A 23816-nucleotide genomic window follows, 5' to 3' on the forward strand; every position below is an offset into this window, starting at 1 on the left:
TTTCAAGTCTGGTGGGATAAGGTATTTTGTTGTTTTCAGTATATACTGCCTTAGCGTTGTTTGGAACAGAATCTGGGTGGCCCTTGTACAAAATTCCACTAGTAAAAGGAAGATGGTTTTATTTTATGTCAGGGCAGAATATTATCTCTAGTACCTCATCAGATACATTTTGTGGGTCCATAAACTCTTTCCTTTTATATAACTGTCAGGGGGGGACTTTGCATACATGAAAATGTAAATTCCTGTCCATTGGCATTGAGCTTTAGGGAATAGAGCCGTTATGGCGAACCTATGGCACTCATGCCACAGGTGGCATGCGGAGCCATATCTGGGCATGCAAGCGTTGCCCTAGCTCAGCTCCATCGCACATACACGCACCGGCCAGCTGATTTTCGATACTTCTGGGCCCACCGAAAGTCAGGAACACCATTTCCGGCCTCCGGAGGGCCTCGGGGTAGGGAAGGCTGTTTTTGCCCTCCCAAGGCTCTAAGAAAGCCTCTAGAGCCTGGGAGGGTGAAAAACGGGCCTATCAGGCCCACCGTTTACCTTTTTGCTGTTGCGTGCCAAAAGTGGAGGGAGCGCAGGAGGGGGAGCATACGGGGGGAGAGAGGGCATGGGGGGCAATGAATTATGGATGTGGGCCCATGGCAAAAAAGGTAGCCATCACTGGAATAGAGCGTTGCACTAAAATGGAAGGTCAAGTCCTCATTCGGTTAACCAATTTGTATTGCAGGATTTTTAAGGATAAAATAAGGGGAACAAATCACTAGATCACCTTAAGCTTCTAGGTGAAGTGGTATGAAACAATGGACATTTTGGTAATCTGCAACTTCAGATTACATAGTGTATAGTAGCTGCAGTCTCCAGAGAGGGATAGTTCCATATTATGCTCTTTAACATCTCTTCTCCAATGTAGCCCTGAAGATGTTACTTAGTTGGCTAATGAAATGTTTGTAAGAAAACAACCAAGCTCAGAGAGCACAAAAGGACTCCACAGTTCCACCCTGAGCTACAAATATTCTCTTCTATTGATCCCTCTTCAAGATAAAAAGCAACAGCATTTATTTTGCAAATTTGCTATATTGACTTGTCAGTCAAGAGCATGAATTTATTTTTTAATCAAATAAGCAGCAATGGCCCTTCAGATTAGCAGCATAAAATTAAAAAAAAAAGTTGAGATGATTTATTAAAATATTCCTTCTCCATCTTTATTTGCACTGAAATAGCAGCTGCTATTTGCATTCATGGGAAGAATGAACTTTCTGTTCTAGTCTATCCACAGACTTCATGTACTTTATAAAAAGCTAAAGATCCAGAAATTGAGTCATGCTTAATGTATTCTTAATGTTTAAGGAAAGGGTTTCTATATTTCACACTGTAGAAATGAAGGGTTAGGATTAGTGTTAGGACTGAAAAGCTAGCACAGGCCTTCCCCAACCTAAGCATCCCTTGAAGGGGCTTACATTTCCAGAGTTAACCGAACAACTTGCCCATTGAGAATTTTGGGAATTGGTTCAAATATATGAATGTTGGCTGGATTGAAGAACACTGAGCCAGCATCTTGATGTTCCTTGCTCACTATAAAATATCATTCCTGGGGGTTTTTTCTATGTTTTTAAATAGTTTCTGACAGGACAATAATGTATGTATTGCTTCTTGAGAATCACAAATCTCCATAACTCTTCCTTTGTCCTGATTAATCTCTCACTGTCTGTTTACCGGATATATTTTGGTCATGTTTCTTTCTGCTGCGTATTATCAATAAGACAGCTGTGATTAACCTTTAGTCCAAATTCTTCAGGTTTTCTTTTTTCTTAATGAGAATAAACTATATGAAGGAGAAAAGGTTAACTAAAAGCAGTGAATTTTAGTACAGTGAAGTCACTCACTAAATCCTTGGCATCAGTGTCTGACACCTCAAGAGTGATTTTGGGGTCATACAGATACTGTTCTTCAACACTAGCTTAGACATGAGAAGGATAAAGGTCTTAGCATCGCATCAGCATTTTAATTACTTTTCAACAGTTTGAGATTTGAAAAAGAGTGGAAGGATGAACCAGTATTTATGGGTGTATTATGACATTAGCGCAGTAGATTTGGCTGTATATATTTGGTTCTATTATAAATCTTTATTCTTGGATCTATTCAAGTTCTAGCAACATTTTTCTATCAAGGAGCTTATTTCTAGTGTTCATATAAATCTCAGTGCTGAGATTTTTAAAAAAAACACATTTTAATCAATGTTGATTTATCTACATTTTTAGAATATTGAACTTCCAGGAAACTATAATTTAACTAATTCTCTAGGGAGAATCTCTTGAAAGGTTTCAGTGCCTTTCCATGTAAGTCAAGTAACATTTATTACCTTCTCTCATTATGGTTTTTTACGTTTATTGCTTTGTATTTTATTTGATATAATGTATATAGTAAATGTACTAGAATGTATCTAGTAAAAGGGATGTGGTGGCTTAGTGGGTAAGATGCTGAGCTTGTCAGTCGAAAGGTCGGCAGTTCAGCAGTTCGAATCCCTAACGGGGTGAGCTACCGTTACTTGTCCCAGCTTCTGCCAACCTAGCAGTTCGAAAGCACATAAAAAATGCAAGTAGAAAACCTTTGGTGGAAAGGTAACAGCATTCCGTGTGCCTTTGGCATTTAGTCATGGTGGCCACATGACCACGAAGATGTCTTCTGACAGCGCTGGCTCTTCGGCTTTGAAACGGAGATGAGCACTGCCCCCTAGAGTCAGGAACAACTAGCACGTAGTGCGAGGGGAACCTTTACCTTTACCTTTTATATGCTAGTAAATAAGCGTAGGAAATGAGAAAAATATTTGGGTGGAATATTAGTTCCTTTATACAAACCCTAGAAGATTCTGTTATATTTTAATAATCTGTTTCCATGGATTCTAATCCTTTTATTCTCATTCAACATCTGTACACCTTGTGCATCTGTATGGCAAAAAATGTTCGTGGCTAACTCTTCTTCCTTGCTTCCATCCCATGTGCCACCCTCACTACTCAACTCAGTCTTAAGGAACGATATTCCATTCACAGATGCCTTCTGAGTATGTATTATTCTGGCACGATTGATCCAAGATCCAAGAAAACTGCTGAGACTGGCTGTTCAGAGCAGGGGTCTCCAACCTTGGCAACTTTAAGCCTGGTGGACTTCAGCTTTGCTGGCTAAGGGATTCTGGGAGTTGAAGTCCACAAGTCTTAAAGTTGCCAAGGTTGGAGATCCCTGGTGTAGAGAACCCTCTTCTGCTAATTTCCCTGTTTCTCAGCATCTCACAGGTGCAGCATTCCTAACCTGTTCTGAAATGCAGTACGGAAGTATATCCCTTCTAGGTTCACAGGATTTGATGATGCTGTTTAAGCAGGGTATCCATCGTTGATGCTGTAACTATGCATCTTCTTGCAGTATATCATACTGAGCAAGTCAGGATCCATTCTAACCTGCACTTCGGTCTCTTTCTTTATTGCAGCGGGCTGTCCAGATTCCTTGATTAAAGAGCTGCATCATTTCAGAATTCTTGGAGAGGAGCAGGTGAGTGACCCTGTGAAAGATGGTATCATGGTATCCTGAATGATAGACACAAGTGAGACAGCTTCTTCTGTCTCCAGGGAAGTGCTCCAGGGAAGCACATCTCATGACCTTCCCAGTGCTCTAATATCGAGGAGCAGACTCCCATATGTGACCTATCTCTCACTTCTTTTCTTTCAATTGATTTATGATTATTCTGTGTATCTATCTTGGCACTTTATTAATTGTTGTATATGCAGCGCCTGCCACAGCTTTTCAACCCAGGATCCCTACAGAAAACAGGCAGTAAATTTACAAATAAAATGATGAAGACTCCCTGAACTATAAATAGATGTATGGTGCTTCATCTTTTCTTTTTATTCATTTGGTTAGGATCTTTAAATACTACCTATCAACTCTTTACAGAGTTTCAGGTTGCGACACAATAAACACTGATTTAATTATTCTTTTGTATAACATGCCTACCTTTTCCTTTTTAAAATATGAATAACAGAGTTGGAAGGGACCTTGGAGGTTTTCTAGTCCAATTCCCTGCTCTGGCAGGAAACCCTATACCATTTCAGACAAATGATTGACCAAATTCTTCTTAAAAACCTCCAGTGTTGGAACACCCAAAACTTCTGGAGGCAAGTTGTTCCATTGATTAATTGTTTTAACTGTCAGGAAATTTCTCCTTAGTTCTAGGTTGCTTTTCTCCTTAATTAGTGCCTATCCACTGCTTCTTCTCCTGCCTTCAGGTGCTTTGGAGAATAGGTTGACCCCCTGTGGCAGCCTCTTAGATATTGGAAAACTGCTATCATGTTACCAATTCTAGCAAGTGTTCTTTATATGTCCCCTAATCATCTTCCTTGCTTTTTTCTGTGAAACCAAATGGACTAAGAGTTGATGGGTTCATTTAGTATGATTTGCAGTTCTATTATTTAATTTGCAAGTTTCTGATGTCAAACAATTTGGAATAGAATAGAATAGAATAGAATTTTTTATTGGCCAAGTGTGATTGGCCACACAAGGAATTTGTCTTGGTGCATATGCTCTCAGTGTACATAAAAGAAAAGATACGTTCATCAAGGTACAACATTTACAACACAATTGATGATCAATATATCAATATAAATCATAAGGATTGCCAGCAACAAGTTATAGTCATACAGTCATAAGTGGAAAGAGATTGGTGATGGGAACTATGAAACGATTAATAGTAGTGCAGATTCAGTAAATAGTCTGACAGTGTTGATGGAATTATTTGTTTAGCAGAGTGATGGCCTTTGGGAAAAAACTGTTCTTGTGTCTAGTTGTTCTGGTGTGCAGTGCTCTATAGTGTCGTTTTGAGGGTAGGAGTTGAAACAGTTTATGTCCAGGATGCGAGGGATCTGCAAATATTTTCACGGCCCTCTTCTTGATTCGTGCAGTATACAGGTCCTCAATGGAAGGCAGGTTGGTAGCAATTATTTTTTCTGCAGTTCTAATTATCCTCTGAAGTCTGTGTTTTTCTTGTTGGGTTGCAGAACCGAACCAGACAGTTATAGAGGTGCAAATGACAGACTCAATAATTCCTCTGTAGAATTGGATCAGCAGCTCCTTGGGCAGTTTGAGCTTACTGAGTTGGCAGAAAGAACATTCTTTGTTGTCCTTTTTAATGATGTTTTTGATGTTAGCTGTCCATTTGAGATCTTGCGATATGATAGAACCCAGAAATTTGAAGGTTTCTACTGTTGATACTGTGTTGTCAAGTATTGTGAGAGGTGGAAGTATGGAAGGGTTTTTCCTAAAGTCTACCACCATTTCTACGGTTTTGAGTGTGTTCAGTTCCAGATTGTTTTGGTTGCACCACAAGGCTAGTCGTTCGACCTCTCGTCTATATGCGGATTCGTCATTGTCTCGAATGAGACCAATCACTGTTGTGTCATCTGCAAACTTCAGTAGCTTAACAGATGGATCATTGGAGATGCAGTCATTGGTATACAGAGAGAAGAGAAGTGGGGAGAGCACACACCCTTGGGGGGCCCCTGTGCTAATTGTACAGGTATTTGATGTGATCTTGCTTAGCTTCACCTGCTGCTTCCTGTTTGTTAGAATGCAACTGTAGAATGCAACTGTATGTCAAAATCCATACTTTAAAAAAGTTTGTCAAGCATTTCCATCTCTAAATAGCTATTCAAAAATGGAAATTGAGGAGTATGGATACCAAATGTATTATGCTAGGGATTTATTTTTTTTAAAAAAATACATCTTTTAAGAATTGCAACAAAAATAGCTATGTTAGTAGGAAGATTCATAGAAAAAGAATTGTTAATGCTATCACATGTCTTGGTTAATTAGAAGGAAAATGGCAATTGTTGGCATCCAATAACTCAGCTTCAAAATATTTTGAAATAATTTAGAACTATAACTGTTACAATCATTGCAGTACCCCAGGGGTCATGTGATTAAAATTTGAATGTTTGGCAACTGCATGCATTCATAATGATGATCTTTTTGTTACCTTCTGACAAGTAAAGCCAATGGGGAAGCGAGATTCACTTAATATATCTATTTATTATCAATCTGGCTGGCTGGCTGGCTATCTGCCTGCCTGCCTGCCTGCCTCTATCTATCTATCTATCTATCTATCTATCTATCTATCTATCTATCTATCTATCTATCTGTCATCTATCTTTCTATCATCTATTTATTCTCTCTCTCTCTCTCTTTCTGTCTGTCTGTGTATATCAATCCATCATCAGTTTTTCTATCTATCTATCTATCTATCTATCATCTAGAGAGACAGAGAGAGAAGATAGAGAGAGATAGAGAGATAGATATAGACAGACAGACAGAAAGACAGACAGATATATAGATAAACACATAGATAGATTGATAGATAACAACAAAATAGCTATTTGTTAACTTAACAACTGCAGTGATTCACTTAACAAGTATAGCAAGAAAGGTTGTAAAATGGGGCAAAACTTACTTAACAACTGTCTTACTTAGCAATGGAAACTTGGGGTTTAATTGTGATCATAAGTAGAGGACTGCCTCTATTTCTAATGTTAAAACAGGGAAATTCTGTCTGTTGTGGATTTTAGTACAACTTTACAACGCCACCACTGTGATTTATTCTTCATGTGTGCTAATTCTTTTTGCTTCAGATAAGTGATTTCTCATTATTAACGGAGCCATTAATAAATAAGAATTTATGAAATATAGGGAGAAATATGACAGCATATTAGCAAGTACTATATATCCATATCTTATTTTCTATGTGATTATTACTCCTATTACGGATTCATGCAATGGGTAGTGAGCTGAAATTGATGATTCCAACTTCCTTTCCAACTGTTATTTCCAATAGATCATAACAACTTGAGGGTTTGGGGATTTGTTTGTCAAGGTGGGGGTGCCTTTGTTTAGATATAGCAGACAATGTACAAGAGCTACCCCCCATGCATTATTTATTTGTATAATTTATTTAGCTGCCCATCTTAAAAAGTGGCTCTGATTGGCATAAAGCAAAACTAAAACAATATTATTTTTGTTTTTACAACCCTGCAATCCCTTTTAATCCCGATTAAAAGTCAGGGCAACTGAATGGAGCTGAGTGTTTACTGGCTAGATTTATTTATTTATTTATTTATTTATTTTGTCACAACAATATGTGTAGGTATCATACAAAAAGATTATGTAGTATATAAACACATATATGAGTAAATATAAGCCCTTCCTGACACCCATGCAGAATTCACAGCAGATATTTTCTCTTTGCACCTTGATAGAAAAACATCTGTGGTTGCTTAGGATTGAACTCTCAACCTCCCAAGCATGAGGCGAGTGTCTTAACCTCTAGGCCACCGTGCTGCTCAAAACTAAAATAATTAAAAAAGTTAAAACTTTAAGAATAAGCTGAAAGAATAATAATAGGTGAAGCGATGTTAAAAATGATGGAGCCTTTACACTAGTTCATCTGCTCCTGGAATCTACAGGCTTCCTGGCATAACCAGGTCTGGAGGGACCTTTAGTGGCTTAGAAGAGATGAGGCCATCCTCACCTCTGGGAGAGAAGATTCCACAACTAGGGGGCCATACCAGAGAAGGCCTGCCACCTAGGGGTTGACAGATTTAATTCCCTAGATGACAGAACCTGTAATATGCACACACTCTGTTGGATCTGGTGTGACAAGAAGATAAAACTGGGGAGAGGCAATCCCTCAAATAACCTGTTCCCATGCCATATATAGGGTTTTAAAAGTCAATACCAGCACCTTGAATCCGACCTGGGAAGAAACTAGTAAGCAATGTAGTCACGCAGCAGAGGTGTGTACTGTTGCTTCTACCAAAAACACAATAACTTTCACACTCCTGCATCTTGTACCAACTGAACTTTCCATATACACTTCAAGCACATCCCCATGTAGACCACATTGCAATAATCCAACTGGGAAATAACTAGGGATGATTGACCATGAGCAAGGGCCTTAGCTTAATTCCATTATTAGGATCTCACATTTCATCCAGGGAAGTTGTCATCCTCTGCAACAATGGAGAAGGCCTATATAGGATTGGAAAAGAATGTTCCCTGAATTTCTGGAGTATTTTTACAAGACTTTGGTTTGACTTGATCATTTCTTACGTTGCAATTAGATCCTATGCTAATTATATTTTTCTCACAGAATTGGATTTAGTAGAGATTCCAAGTAGACATGTGTTGCCCCGGCTCATCCTTTAAAGAAACTCAAAGCCTCACTAGCAGGTCTGCACAATACAATGTACATGGAGTTGATTGGCTTGAAGGGGAAACAGGATTCATTTCTTTAAAAAAGCATTTTCAGTTCCTGTAGATTTTTGCAATCTGGAGTTTTCCAGAAGTGATGTCTTCAATATATGTGGCCGCCCCTAAGCTGGGTAGGCTATTTCAGTGCAAGGAAACTCATTAAAAGCATGTGTTCTATAGGTACATCAGTGGCATATTTTGCAACTGAATCAGCTTTTTGTTAAAATATAGGACTTGTATTGACTGAATTATATGAAGTTGAATGGAGGAGAGATGAAATTAAAAGATACATTTGAAAATACTGATTAAAATACAAAAGACAACTTTTGACTGAATAATGAATTAGGTGAATGTATATAACGGAATTTTTTTTCTTGAGTTCATCTAGTCCTTTTTTTGTCTTTGGAAAAGTATAATATAATGGTTTGGCATGGTTCCCATATAAACATAATCTTCAAGGTGAAAATAGATTTTGATAGATGGAGCCCCCCGTGGCTCCCGCATAACACCTATCCTGCGCAGACTGCACTGGCTACCTGTGGCCTTCCGGGTGCGCTTCAAGGTTTTGGTGACCACCTTTAAAGCGCTCCATGGCATAGGGCCGGGTTATTTACGGGACCGCCTACTGCTACCGAATACCTCTCACCGACCTGTGCGCTCTCAGAGAGGACTCCTCAGGGTGCCGTCAGCGAGGCAATGTCGTCTGGCGACGCCCAGGGGAAGGGCCTTCTCTGTGGGGGCTCCCACCCTCTGGAACGAACTACCCCCCGGACTTCGTCAGCTTGCGGACCTTCGGACCTTCCGCCGCGGGCTTAAAACACACTTATTTAATTGCGCAGGACTGAGCTAGATTTTAAATTTATGGGTTTTAAATTGGGTTTTATTTCTATATTTTTAATTTTTGGGGCTTTTAGAATAAGTTTTTTAATTGTTTTTATATTGTATTTATGTGTTTATGTGTTTTTTAAGTGCCTGTAAACCGCCCTGAGTCCTTCGGGAGATAGGGCGGTATATAAATACGATCAAATAAATAAATAAATTTCCCAAATTGAAGTCAATGAATCAAATTTATTTAGTTATTTGTTTGTTTGTATTTCAAATGCATATAGCTGCCCATTTCACCAAAGGCAATTCTTACCAGGATAAGATAATCCCCAAAGCAAGCCCTAATTAACTTTACATGTATGATTTATGGTCAATTATCAAAAGGCTGTGGTAATCAAGACCGTAAATGCTTTAATAAACAAGAAAGTTATTAGGCTGTACAACCCAAATGTATAGAATTCTTTATTCCCTTGTGTGTTATATTACTTCCATTGGTACAGATCAGTGCATCACAATGCATAATTGCTAATGAGATGTTTCTCTATACTGAAAGTAAGTGATAACTTCTTAAATTTAAATTGATATATAGGTGTTCAAGTATTATTCTTGTTTCAGGACATTGTGCCTGGATGAAAGCCTCAGAATGTGCAATATTTGAATTTCCCATCTGTAGTTTATTTTCCAATGATTTTTTTTTTTTTTGCATTTGTCATATTCTCCAAATCTAGATAATTCAAGTGGATAGAGAGAACACTATAGACCAGGGGTGTCAAACTCAAGGCCCACGGGCTGGATCCAACCTGCAGAGTGCTTAAATCTGGCCTGCAGGGCCGGCCTGGAAATATCAAAGGACCGGCCCGCAGGGCCTCTGGTGGCTAAGATGGGCTCTCAGATGATTGGACTAGAAGACCTCTAAGGTCCCTTCCAACTCTGTTATTCCGTTGTGAAAAACTCCTGGCACCTTAATATGAAATAAGATTTTCTGTGTTGTCCAGATTAATTGAATTCATTAGTGAGAGATTTTAAATTTCTAAAGTTTATTTATGAGAGCCTGATTTTTTTTTTCTTTCAGTACAATCGTTATCAATGCTATGGCGCAGAAGAATACGTTCTGCAGGCGGGTGGTGTTTTGTGTCCCACTCCAGGATGCGGAGCTGGCCTGCTTCCTGAATCAGAAATGAGGAAAATAGTATGTGAGCCAAGAAACGGACTGGGTTGTGGGGTAAGAAAAATGCATGTTCCAAATAATTCTACATGAGTCAGTTGAAATTTGGTGGGGGGAAAAATACCTCTGACGTTCTTATTGCTGACCCTGAATCTTATCTTAACAGAGGAAAATCTTATAGATTCCAATAAGCAAGTTTAATTTAAGATTGCAGTGCAGAAATGACCACTTTGTCATGGAGAATATACCTGTCCCCGAATGCCTGGCTTGAATTGGCTTGCAAAATTGCTGATCTAAGTGGTTGCAGTGAAGAGTTGGATTGTGCAAATGACAAGGCAAGAGCATTGACACTTTTTAAAACTCCTAGCAGTCAGCAAAATGGTAAAGGATCCGAAGCCAAAGATTCGTTATTTTGTTAACAGCACTCTCTTTAAATAGGTTCAAAGGGAGGGAGGGAGGGCGGGCAGAGGCAGGGGTAGGAAAAGAGTCAAGTAAGTAAAATGGTTTGTGTGTTTTGAGTAAATCAATGAAGATTAATGCAGGTTAAACGACTGTGCTGAATGAACAGCTTTTTAAATAACCAGGGTCAGAAAAGAACTGGAATGGAATGGCCACACAAAGGGATTGCTTCTGCTTATTTTTATTCTGTCACTAACAGTGTCGTCGGATAACAATATTCTTCAAGGAAAAAAATTAAGGAAATTTAGGACACACTGATGATATTTTTAAGTCTGCCTCTTGGCCTTGAAAATGATTTTTCCTTAAAGCTATAGTACTCATCATGCATTTAGAAAAATATAACAGCACAGCCCTTCAAAAATATATGCAAAATACACCTCAGAAGTGTTGAAAGGAAGGATTTTGTGAGATCAAATAAAACTCAACATCAAAACTTATTGTTCCAAGGAAAATCAACAAGCACCAAACAGCTCTTCCTTCCTTTCTTCCTTCTACCTTAGAATTCTTGATGATATTTTCTTTTATGTACACTGAGAGCATCTGCACCAAGACAAATTCCTTGCGTGTCCAATCACATTTGGCCAATAAATAATTCTATTCTATTCTTCCTCCCTCCCTCCCTTTCTTTATATCTCACTTTTATTATTTTTTTATTAATAACTTAAAAGTGATGAACATACCTAATACTACTATTTCCCCACAATAACAGTTCTGTGAGGTGGGTTGGGCTGAGAGAGAGAATAGAATAGAATAGAATAGAATAGAATAGAATAGAATAGAATAGAATAGAATAGAATAGAATAGAATAGAATAGAATTTTTATTGGCCAGGTGTGATTGGACACACAAGGAATTTGTCTTGGTGCATATGCTCTCAGTGTACATAAAAGAAAAGATACGTTCATCAAGGTACAACATTTACAACACAATTGATGGTCAATATATCAATATAAATCATAAGGATTGCCAGCAACAAGTTACAGTCATACAGTCATAAATGAAAGAGATTGGTGATGGGAACTATGAGAAGATTAATAGTAGTGCAGATTCAGTAAATAGTTTGACAGTGTTGATGGAATTATTTGTTTAGCAGAGTGATGGCCTTCGGGAAAAAACTGTTCTTGTGTCTAGTTGTTCTGGTGTGCAGTGCTCTATAGCGTCGTTTTGAGGGTAGGAGTTGAAACAGTTTATGTCCAGGATGCGAGGGATCTGTAAATATTTTCACGGCCCTCTTCTTGATTCGTGCAGTATACAGGTCCTCAATGGAAGGCAGGTTGGTAGCAATTATTTTTTCTGCAGTTCTAATTATCCTCTGAAGTCTGTGTTTTTCTTGTTGGGTTGCAGAACTGAACCAGACAGTTATAGAGGTGCAAATGACAGACTCAATAATTCCTCTGTAGAACTGAATCAGCAGCTCCTTGGGCAGTTTGAGCTTACTGAGTTGGCGCAGAAAGAACATTCTTTGCTGTCCTTTTTTAATGATGTTTTTTATGTTAGCTGTCCATTTTAGATCTTGCGATATGATAGAACCTAGAAATTTGAAGGTTTCTACTGTTGATACTGTGTTGTCTAGTATTGTGAGAGGTGGAAGTATGGAAGGGTTTCTCCTAAAGTCTACCACCATTTCTACGGTTTTGAGTGTGTTCAGTTCCAGATTGTTTTGGTTGCACCACAAGTCTAGTCGTTCGACCTCTTGTCTATATGCGGATTCGTCATTGTCTCGAATGAGACCAATCACTGTTGTGTCATCTGCGAACTTCAGCAGCTTAACAGATGGATCACTGGAGATGCAGTCATTGGTATACAGAGAGAAGAGAAGTGGGGAGAGCACACAGCCTTGGGGGGGCCCTGTGCTAATTGTACAGGTATTTGATGTGATCTTCACCTGCTGCTTCCTGTTTGTTAGGAACTGGCCTGAAGTCACCAAGATGTCTTTCATGGATGAGATGGAATTTGAATTTACAGTCTCCTGCTTTCTAGCCTGGTGCCTTAACAAATCAGTTTTACATGGTAAATGATTAAGAATATGTTCCCAAATGGATGAAGACTATTGCTTGACTTAGTCTTAGTGTAAGCCGCCCTGAATCTTCGGAGAAGGGCGGGATATAAATGCAAATAAAAAAATAAAAAAAACATTTTGAAATGCATGGCTCTCACCCAGGTCATCCTAGAAGTCTTGAGAGCTTTCGCCCTTTCATTCAGTTTTTTAGCTGCTAGCAATAGAATAGAATAGAATAGAATAGAATTATTTTTATGAGCATCATTTCAATGCCTTAGCTATTCTTCATTTCTATCCTCTATGGGACAGATTCATAATTTGAAACTGAAATAAATAAATATTAATAAATAAATTTGGTATAATATGCATTACTAAAATGTATAACAATTATGCTGAAATATTTTTGTTGTCAAAAGCCAAGCTACATACATTAGATTAATTTTCCCTGATGATAGATTAAATAACTGGTTTAACATTAAATATTTAAAATATTTTATCTCTTTCATTAAAAAAAAGGATGAAAGGAAATTATATATCCTTTTGTTGCCATAACAGAATTCTGCACCTGTCAGAAATGTTAATGTGAAGAATCATTATTGATTATACTAATAAATTGCAGTAATGTTCTAGAAGTTAGGTGGCATTGACACAGCAGTAGAGCATGTAAAATAGTGTTCCCCAAAGCTGAGACAGGCTGCAGTTATAACATAACATCATAGACCATTTGTATGAGAAAATATGCTTGCATATACATATAAAACTCACAGGAACACAGTTTAGTTAAGCAAGATATTTATGTATATATTAATTTATTTAGTTATCAAATTTATATAGCCACCCATCTTACTCAAGGGGACTCTGGATGACGCACAACAATAGATAAAAAGTGAAAATATAAAAATAGCAAATAGAAAAGGCCATCATAATAAATATCCCAAAAAACTGGATGTATTTACTAACTTTACTTATTTAATCCATATTGAAAGGCCACCCAACACTGTAGCAAATCTGGACAGCCTGCAAATAAAAAAGAAAAATGTGTAGAGATACAAATCACAAAGGCTGTGGCCAACCAGAATAACACCCAAACCAGCCATTCAACAGACATAGCAACATAAACTACCCCTCCACAACCCTTTCCCAAGGCTTAGGAGAATATCCAGATTTTTAACAGGGTGGTGGCTATACACATCTCTTTGTTGTTGTTAGTTGCAAAGTTGTGTCCGACCCATCACGACTCCATGGACAACGTTCCTCCAGGTCTTCCTGTCTTCTACCATCCTCTGAAGTCCATTTAAGCTCATGCCTGCTGCTTCAGTGACTCCATCCAGCCACCTCATTCTCTTTCGTCCCATTCTTCTTTTGCCCTCAATCTTTCCCAGCATTAGGCTCTTCTCCAGTGAGTCCTTCTTTCTCATTAGGTGGCCAAAGTATTTGAGTTATACACATCTCTAAAAAGATAAAAGTTCCGCTCGTACATATGTGCTAGTCATTCCCGACTCTAGAGGGTGGTGCTCATCTCCGTTTCAAAGCCGAAGAGCCAGCGCTGTCCGAAGACGTCTCCGTGGTCATATGGCCAGCATGACTAAACGCCAAAGGCACACAGAACACCGTTACCTTCCCACCAAAGGTGGTCCCTATTTTTCTACTTGCATTTTTTACGTGCTTTTGAACTGCTAGGTTGGCAGAAGCTGGGACAAGTAACAGGAGTTCACCCCATTATGTGGCACTAGGGATTTGAACCACTGAACTGCCGACCTTTCAATCAACAAGCTCAGCATCTTAGCCACTAAGCCACCACGTCCCCTATACATATCTCTAGTGGGACATTATTTTAAAGGACAGGTGCTGCACCAGAGGAAGTGTACTTCCTGGGTCCCACAAGATGACACAGTTTAATTGATGGGACTTTTGAGTCACTCTACCTATTCATACTGGATGGGCAGAAACAACATAACTTCATAACCCATTTTCCAGAATAACTAAAGTCGCAAATCATTTTCCTTGTTCTTCTCCTGTAGCAATGAAAAGAAATATATATTTTGCATGCTAGCTGCATTTGACTCTTTTGGTTCAAACCTTTATGCAATATACACATCAGTGGTGGCATTCAGCTGGTTTACACCAGTTCAAGTGATCCGGTTGCTAAATTACCCACCCACCCCGCTATCAAAGTGGATCCTGGGAGCTACACTGTGCTGCAATGGAGAAACAGGCCAATGGAGCAGCTGGCATGAGGGAAGGAAAAGGCCACTTTTCCTCTTTCTTCTCCCTGTTCCTCTCCTTCCCTTGTGTCGGCCGCTCCATTTCCCATTTCTCCATTGCAGCATAGCACCCAGGATGTATCAGTGAACACTGAAAGCAGGCAGGGGGGTTAATTTAAAAACTGGTTCCTCCATGGTCAGGTTGCCCATCATGGGAGGCTTGTCCCACATGTGTGGTGGAGCTGGAGGACAGGGGTGGGCCACGCCTCAAACAACAGCCAATCTGACCCTGGCGAACTGGTTGTTAAATTATTGGAATCCCACCACTGATACATATGATCCCATGTCGAAGTGAGGCAGGGATTTAAACTGATAGCTCTGGGTTGCTTACATAATGTTTATGTTGAAACAGAAGCAATTCTGTGTATCACTTCTGTATGTAAAATAATCACTACTGCTAGAATGCAGCATATTCAAGAGAAATATTATTATTGTTTGGGGATAACAGTATCTCCATAGGGTGAATATATTATAAGGAACCCCTTCATCTTTAAAGAATGCTCCCTTTGGTCTTTCTGCAGCACTGAATATATATTTAGAAGGATAAAGATTGGTGCTCCTCTCCAATGTTTATTTTGACCCAGATTTGTATGAGTAAGAATATTTTACTATTATGAATGTCCCATTAAACCGTTAAGGATCTGGCTTTGCTGATATAGAATCGCTTTTTTACTTTGTTTTATGCGTAAAAATATTAATTTGATTTCCCAAAGTCTGTTGCACACAGTTCTTCCATCTTCATTGCTATTCATCAGGCCAATCTCTTGCTTTCATCACTAGGCAGAAAAGACTGGCATGTTTAACCAGCAAGAAAATATGCCTCTGTTAACCAGCTAGCATGATTACTAGGGGGGGGAAAAACAACCCTGGATAGTCAGGGCTCATAAGGACATAAATAAAGCATTTTTTTGTCTTGTCTTGAAAGTGGCTACATATTGCTTATATATTTATTGTTCCAAGGTGAAGTCCCTCGGATTCTGATAAGGTTGGGCCTGGTGCCAAGAAACACCATGCAGTGTGACTACCTTAATGAATGTTTTATCAAGTACTGATACACTTCACACTTCTGTCACTATTCTCAGTACTAATTTTTATTTCGGTATCCAAAAGAAAGCAGAGTAGTAAATGGTTAAATAAAATTCTTAACTCCCTAGGCAATCTCTTCCACACCAACTATACCATAAAACAAAATCCAAAGGCATTTAGATTGCATGTATCAAGTGTCAGAGACATCATTCTGGTTTATTTCTGGCAGCAGAGCCCAGGGTGGCTGCTGAAGCTCTTCGTCCATTTTATTAGTCTTGCTTTAACTCTTATTTGTGTATTTGCTGAATCCAAGCAATTTGCAACAATATCCATCTCATTTATTTGTGAAACTGACTGCTTACCCAACCTTTAAGCTGCAATCTTAATGATTTCGTTAATTGCCATTGAAAAATGACAGACGAGGGGAACTGTTCTCACATCATACAAAGCTCTTGTTTCGCCTGTCCTTGACTTACAACAGTTTATTTAGCGATTGTTCAAAAGTTACAGTGGCACTAGAGAAAGTGACTTCTGACTGGTTCTTGCTTGCAAATAAATGGTACTTCTTGCAGATATTCCATTACACCATTGTTGCTACTTTGTTGTGCTGTTGTTTGTAGCCAGTCTGGGTTGATTGGAGCCCTTTAGTTTTATTTGATTTTGTCACTCATGATCTTAGCTGACCTAATATGGCACTATAAGAGATTAGCTGTTTGACCAAGCTGAAGAGAGTTCATGAGGAAGATTGCTAAACAATATATTTTATTTCCTTTTCAATAGCATTAGTATATGTAAGTAACACTGCAGATGTTTATGTTCCCTATGAGATTTTTTACTATGAATTTCTATCTTTCCCATATATCTCAAAGACTATAGAGATGAGACACAGCTGACTCTGATAAATGACAGAGAAAAAGATAGCAGTCGTGTTTCGTTGTTAGTTTCAAAATAATTATATATTTTCCATCAGTTCATTGGCTTGCATATGTATAAAAAAACTAAAGTTGCTTTCAAGTCAAGTTCAGTTCTTGATGATTATATGGATGGAACCATGGCTTTTTCCTGGGAATATGGAAGTAGTTTGCTTCTGTCTTCTTTTCAGCTGCTTTTTGACTTTTCAGTTTAGTGAATATGAAAGAGAGAGAGAAACAGAAAGCACATTATTTGAATTTGTAACCTAATGCTAGATAGTGTAATGTTGTACTATAGTTAGTGTTATTCACAGTGATCTCTTTCCAGCCACTCTCTTTTGATTTAGTTTATTTCATGGTATTGTTTTAAAAATGAAATGAAGCATCAAGAACCTTGTACACTATCTTTGAAAGATTTGAACCTTGTACACTATCTTTGAAAGAAAAATGGGATGAAATATGTATCATTATGTATTTTTGTTGTTGTTGAAATCAACCCTAGCATTCAACGAACTGTTAACAAAGAAAGTACAAAAGTGGCCATTCTTCCATGTTATAATTTGGATCTTCTGTTGCTTTTCATATCTAATTCCAATTGTGCTTTAAAAAAAACCCCAAAAGCACTAGACAAAGTAATATTGAGAACTTTTTTAGCTGGCTCACAGCAGAATTGTTTTAAGACATCATGTTAGGGGTTTTTTTTTTAACTTCAGGACAAATGAAAATGAAATAGATATTCTCCATTATTGTTAAATGCTAACTTGCTAACATTACACCATAACCATAAGGCAGGAACTCTGTTCAACTTTGCTTTACTGAGTCTAACCAGGTTGAAATGGGATTCTATCTTGCTAGCTCGCTTGGTTTCAATTCCTAAGCAAGTTACTCCTTTGTTGAAACATACCAGGTTTTCCCTAGAATAATTAATATCTAATAAGACAATTATCTGCGAGAATTAAATAAAAATTTCCAAAGAATGTATTTTAATTATGCAGCTTTGCAGCTGTGGTGGCACAATGGTAAAAATGCAGTATTGCAGGCTTACTCTGCCTATTGCAGCAGTTCGACTCTCACCAGCTCAAGCTTGAGTCAAACCTTCCATTTTTCAGGGTTGGTAAAATGAGGAGCCAGATTGTTAAGGGGTAATATTGTGACGTTGTAAACTGCATAGAGAGTGCTGTAAAACAGTATAGATCAGTATATAAGTCTTAAGGGCTATTGTTATTTCATATCAGATTGAAAAGGAATCCAAACTGGATTTTACTGGATCCTTTGAACTGTATCAAGATTCATGATGATTTATAGTACATATTTCAACCATGGGAATGGGAAAGTTATACCTAGATTAGAAGGTGATGTCCAGAAATGAATGTAAGGATCAAATTATTTATTTGCCACTTGGGCAGAATTATCCAATTTGATGAGCTCCTTGCTGGGGTGAAAATTTTAAGAACTTCAGTCCTAACAGGTCCCAGACTGAGGAATGCTGATGTAAAAAAAAAACAAAAAACTTTTTTTACAGATAACTGAGTTCAAAAGGTACCAAGAACTTAGAATTTTTTTTAACTTGCATACGTGCATAATCAATTCCCAAAGCATTCATTTTGAAAAACACATTAAAGTTAGCAGTCAGTAGTTACTTAGAGATGCTTTTGTTGATTTCCACTTCTCTCTGTTTCTTATTATCCCAACCTAAAATTTATTGCATTCCTTTTCTGTATTAGCCTCAAGTTTAAAAAGCATCTACACAAAAGATAAAAAATCTCAAAAGAATTCTCTAAGGCATAGAGGGGCCTTTGCTACTCTCCCACTGACAGTATATAATTTGCAACTGACTGCATTTGAAAACAGATAAGGCACATCAAGATGAATCTAAACATTAACATAATTGAGGACAGAAATGGCAAGCTTTTGCTTTGAACAAAAAGGTTCAGCAGCACTGAGTCATAAAAGATGAAACATTAATGTAATCAGCCGAGACTGTCGACTGACTGAGAGCAACAGAGACCAACGACAGGATCCCAATTACAGCACAACCTTCTCAGAACAATCATCTACGAATCGTTCACATTGGAGCAAGAATAATTCACAAGCTGCAATGATGAATATTGATCATGAGCATAAAAGAAGCAAGTTGAACTCTAACTAGGCTTACCTAGTTGGTTTTGCAGAAAAGGCCTTCTATTAAAAAGGTATTATATGCCTTTCACTTGTAACACTGTACATGAAAGTTGTTTAATCGTAGGGAAAAGCTAAGATGTTAGATAAAGGAGAAGATTAGGAGGAGCCTATTAATTTAGGATTTACTTGCCCAAGCTTTAGATATGGCATGTACAAACAATATTGTCCTTGGCTGTCATTTAATCTTTCAAAATGATGAATAAGTTAGCTTTATCACAGATGTAAAAGATTATAATGGCTCAGTGGGCATTGATTAAGCCTCTTTTCCCTAGTTTAAAGCCTTAGACTGCAACTCCCAGAATTCTCAGCCTCAGCCATGTTGGGGAAACTTGATCAAGCAGGAATAGTTTGCCTCAAGCACAGGCTAGCAGAATGGGAATCCAGAAGAACAGTTGAATCTGTAGGAGATAATTCATTGTGAAGACTATCTAGTTTTTCTACATTTTATACGAGAGAGAGAGAGGGGGGGGGGGAGAGAGAGAGGGAGGGAGGGAGGGAGATGGAAGGGACCTTAGAGGTCTTCTAGTCCAACCCCCTGCTCAAGCAGGAGATCTTATACCATTTCAGAAAAGTGGCTGTCCAGTCTCTTCTTAAAAGCATCCAGTGTGGAAGCCCCCACAACTTCTGAAGGCAAACCATTCCACTGGTTAACTGTTCTCACTGTTAGGAAGTTTTTCCTTAATTCTAGGTTAATTAGTTTCCCTCCATTGTTTCCTGCAACATTTTACTTTTACAACATTTTAGTTTTAGCCACCGAAGAACAATTCGTGGTTGTTTCAAACTGCAGTTTTAATGGAAATCGGTTTAGAGATTCAGATGTCATGCCTTCTCCTACACAGTGTTTAAAGACATCGCTGTGTCCTTTACTGAGAAATGTATGGATTTGCATTGTAAATCAGTGGAGTGAAGTGACATCAAGCCAAGTCACAATAAATCAGGGGAGTTAGAGGCTGGGAATGCATCCGAGACATATCGTGAAATCAAAATATATGTTTGAATTCAACGTATTGCCATTCTGCAGTTTTAATAACAATCACATGATTAAAAGAGATCAATTTGTAACTGATGGTGAATTTGAAGTAATCCACTAATTTCAGCCTAGTCAATGATATCAGAACATGATTAGCAATACGCTGAGCTAAACTACCGGTACTATTTATTTAGACAGACATGATTCTCACATAGCGGAAGTGATGAGCAGATAGAGGGTTGCAATGGTGGGGGGGATGCATGAAAAATGCTACTTGTTACTATTCTAGCTGGACAAACCAGCTATTAGCTTGTTGAAGCAAAATGGAGATGAAAGCTCAGAGTACAGTAAAGCAGTACTCGAGCGTTGGGTAGATAAGTATGATGGCTTCTGTGTGCGAATCTGGATTGCTGCCAGTGCTTGCTTCTACTCTGCCTGGACAAGCTGACAGCAAAATCAGAATTTTACATTGCAAATATCAATCTGCAGGACTGGATATGTGAATGCTGTTTCAAAAATTAAGGTTTAGATTCCAGGAATTATACAAATTATTTGTTCTTCCCATTAAAATATGCTTTATATTTAATTGTTTTTGTGTATAGTTCATAGAATTGCAGGTTTGGAAAGAACTTTGAAGGCTTTCTGAATCCCTCTCGAGCTCCATTTTTGCTGGCAGAGGCACCGCACGCTGGTCCTTCTCTGTTTCCAGAGCAGGCCCGCAAGCCAGATCTAAGCACCCTGTGAGCCAAATCCGGCCCATGGGCCTTGAGTTTGACACCCCTGTTCTAGACCATGTGTTCTATAACCTAAACATACCCAATTAAGAATTCTTTGTAGGATATCCAACAAAAGTATTCTATTTGCAAAGTCCTATTACTGCTTTATTTGATATGCGGATTAAGATTTATTTTTAAAAAGGCGTATTTGTTTTTTTGCCTACCCATTATATTCATAAGTCATTGGAATTTCAGAACTGAGTTGTAAGTACCTTTTGGGGTTGTCTCATAAATTAGGACAGTTGCTAAGCAACCAATTGTAAGTCAGAGACTACCTGTATTTTAGAACTTTTTCAATTGGTTGAGGAACAATGCAGAATATTATAGAAATGTGTCTTGGCCTGAACAATAGCATTGCTGTAAAGTTATATTACCAACAGTAAAAATAAAGGAAATATAATAAGCGCTTAAATGATCTGTGAAAAGAAAAACAAAGTGATTCAATTAAACATGATGTATCTCTTTTACATAGAAGAGTGTGACATGAACTGAAAACAGAATTGTGTTGTCAAGGGCAGTGGACAACTGTAATTAAGAGAGTATAAAAAGGACTACACAAGCAGAGACTGACCGAGCATAAAAATATCCTAAGGAATAAGTGGGGGAAATCCCATTAGCTTTAAAATGTCCTTCAGCAGGAGTAGTAAGTCTACTTGGATAATCATATCATAAGTGTTCTCTTAAATTAAATCATTGCTACCACTAATGAGTTTTATTTTTTGCCTTTTCAAGGCTCTTCTGTTTAATCAGTAGATAGACAGACCAATTATAATCTATTCAACAAATAAAAAAAACCCAAAAGATCCAAGAAAACTTTTTAAAAAAACCAATTGTCTTACATATTCTGAGGGATCAGATGCCAACAGAAAAGCATAGATAAGTTAGTCATTCCATTGAAGGTGGTTCTAGAAGCCTTCTTTCAAGTATCATAAAGGTATTTTTTCAATTAGCAAAATTATTTCCATTTTATTCATTTGAAGGGCATATTTATTTAGTTGGAAAATATATATTTCACTCTTTAAACAGTCATCTCTCAGAGAAGATGAATTTAATATATTAATAACAAAGGACAGCCAATTGCTTATAAATGCAGGATTAAAACAATCAAAACATGCCAGATGCATAAAATTTTTACAGTTAAAAGACACAATAAAATAAGGTTCACAATAAAATGACTAAGGAAAGCACTAATTTCCACAACCATAAAATCTAAAATAAAATACATGATGGCATAAAAGTAGTTGGAGCATGAAAACAGTGCTATTTGAAGACTTGTAATTCAGGCACTATCTCAGGCTTGCTACATCCCAGCAGTCATGTTTACAAGTAGTTATCTAGCCATCATCAGAAATTTCCTCAAACTTAAACCAGCTTTCTTGCACTTTTAGTTGACATGCTGGAATCTAGCAGTGCTCTTCCAGAAGGAATCACAAGTCTTTGGTCAATCCATCAAATGTGCTTACTTAGTTAAAGAATGATAATTAACTTTATTACAATACAATTACAATAGCTTGTCCACCAACAAGATATAAATGGTGGTGGTAGTAGTGGGGATGCTGAATTAATTTACTGCAAGATGAAAGTCTCTTCACTGAAGATTATGAAACATTATTTACTGTGGTGGCCCAATGTGAGTTTGTAGATAAATGTTAGATTTTCAATTTTATAATTGAATAACTGGCCCAATGTCACCCAGCTGGTTTTCAATTGATGATGAGAAGTTGGATCACCATACTCATTGCCCAGCACAATAGATAGATAGATAGATAGATAGATAGATAGATAGATAGATAGATAGATAGATAGATGGATGGATGGATGGATGGATGGATGGATGGATGGATGGATGGATGGATGGATGGATGGATGGATGGATGGATGGATGGATGGATAGATAGATAGATAGATAGATAGATAGATAGATAGATAGATAGATAGATAGATAGATAGATAGATAGATAGATAGATGAACGGATGGAAATGGATGGATCGATGGATGAATACATACAGTACATATATACATACATGCATGCATTAAATAAGTTCATAGAAATTTGACCCAGTTTTTTATAATTTCCTAGCAAGAACGTTATGGCTGAGAAATTATGAAGTTATACTAACCATGGCATTTTCTATGAATATTGCTTACTGGATGCTGAGAATCTGTAAAAAGAAACCAAACCCTTTGGATGCCTCCTTTACGAAAGAAGAATTTTCCTGCCCTCTGAATTCCTTAAGTATTCCCAACTTTTCAGGAGGCCATTCTGTGAATGTGAGTGTGGTGATGGGGAATGATTTTTGCCACGGCTTTACTCAGTTAATGGCGATTCTGCAAAAATGCTCTACCTACTTCCAAATATATGAAAGTTCTTGTGCTGTTTTCTGTTCCAGAAGATACATCTAGTGTTTGTTCCAACCAGATCTGGATTTAATTATTAATAGATGATCTCTTGCATGTTTTCAGTCAATACGAAGCTGAGCAACTCAATCTTCATTTCCAATGTGACAGCAGCTATTGAAAATTGCATTAAAGGACATTTAACCCATAGAGAGAGTTCCAGCTGAAGAGTTGACACATGACAGAAATAAATTGCCCTCATATCATTTACAAATGTTCCCTGATTATTGAAACGCAATCTGTGTAATTTCAATACGTTCTGCATTTCCACACTATAGGAAAATGATTGTGGGGATTTTTCTATGCAAATGGACTGTTGCCAGTATTTAAAGACAAAAATCCTATCAAAATGTCTCAAAAGGTGGCACTTGTTTTACCTTGAAAGCTAAGCCAGCTCATGCCTGGTTAATACTTGAGTGGGCTATTGGGGGTATATATTACGAAGGATGCTGCAAAACATCTCAAAAGAAGGCAATGGAAAACCATTAATATACTTCTGCCAAGAAAACTGCATGGGTGAGCCCATGAATTGAACTTGACTTCAAGGAGAT

The 23816-nt window shown here is 37.8% G+C and overlaps 1 protein-coding gene across 1 annotated transcript in view; it reads left to right on the forward strand.

The window, feature by feature from the left end:
• PRKN (parkin RBR E3 ubiquitin protein ligase) overlaps positions 1-23816 on the forward strand; it is an 821278-nt gene that overhangs the window by 683512 nt on the left and 113950 nt on the right. Inside the window, exons 10-11 of the mRNA XM_058168152.1 lie at positions 3485-3546; positions 10190-10339. Of these exons, the coding sequence (XP_058024135.1) occupies positions 3485-3546; positions 10190-10339 (212 nt within the window). The remainder of the gene's footprint in view (positions 1-3484; positions 3547-10189; positions 10340-23816) is intronic.

Source organism: Ahaetulla prasina, chromosome 1, assembly GCF_028640845.1.
Source record: "Ahaetulla prasina isolate Xishuangbanna chromosome 1, ASM2864084v1, whole genome shotgun sequence".
Classification (NCBI taxonomy): Eukaryota; Metazoa; Chordata; class Lepidosauria; order Squamata; family Colubridae; genus Ahaetulla; species Ahaetulla prasina.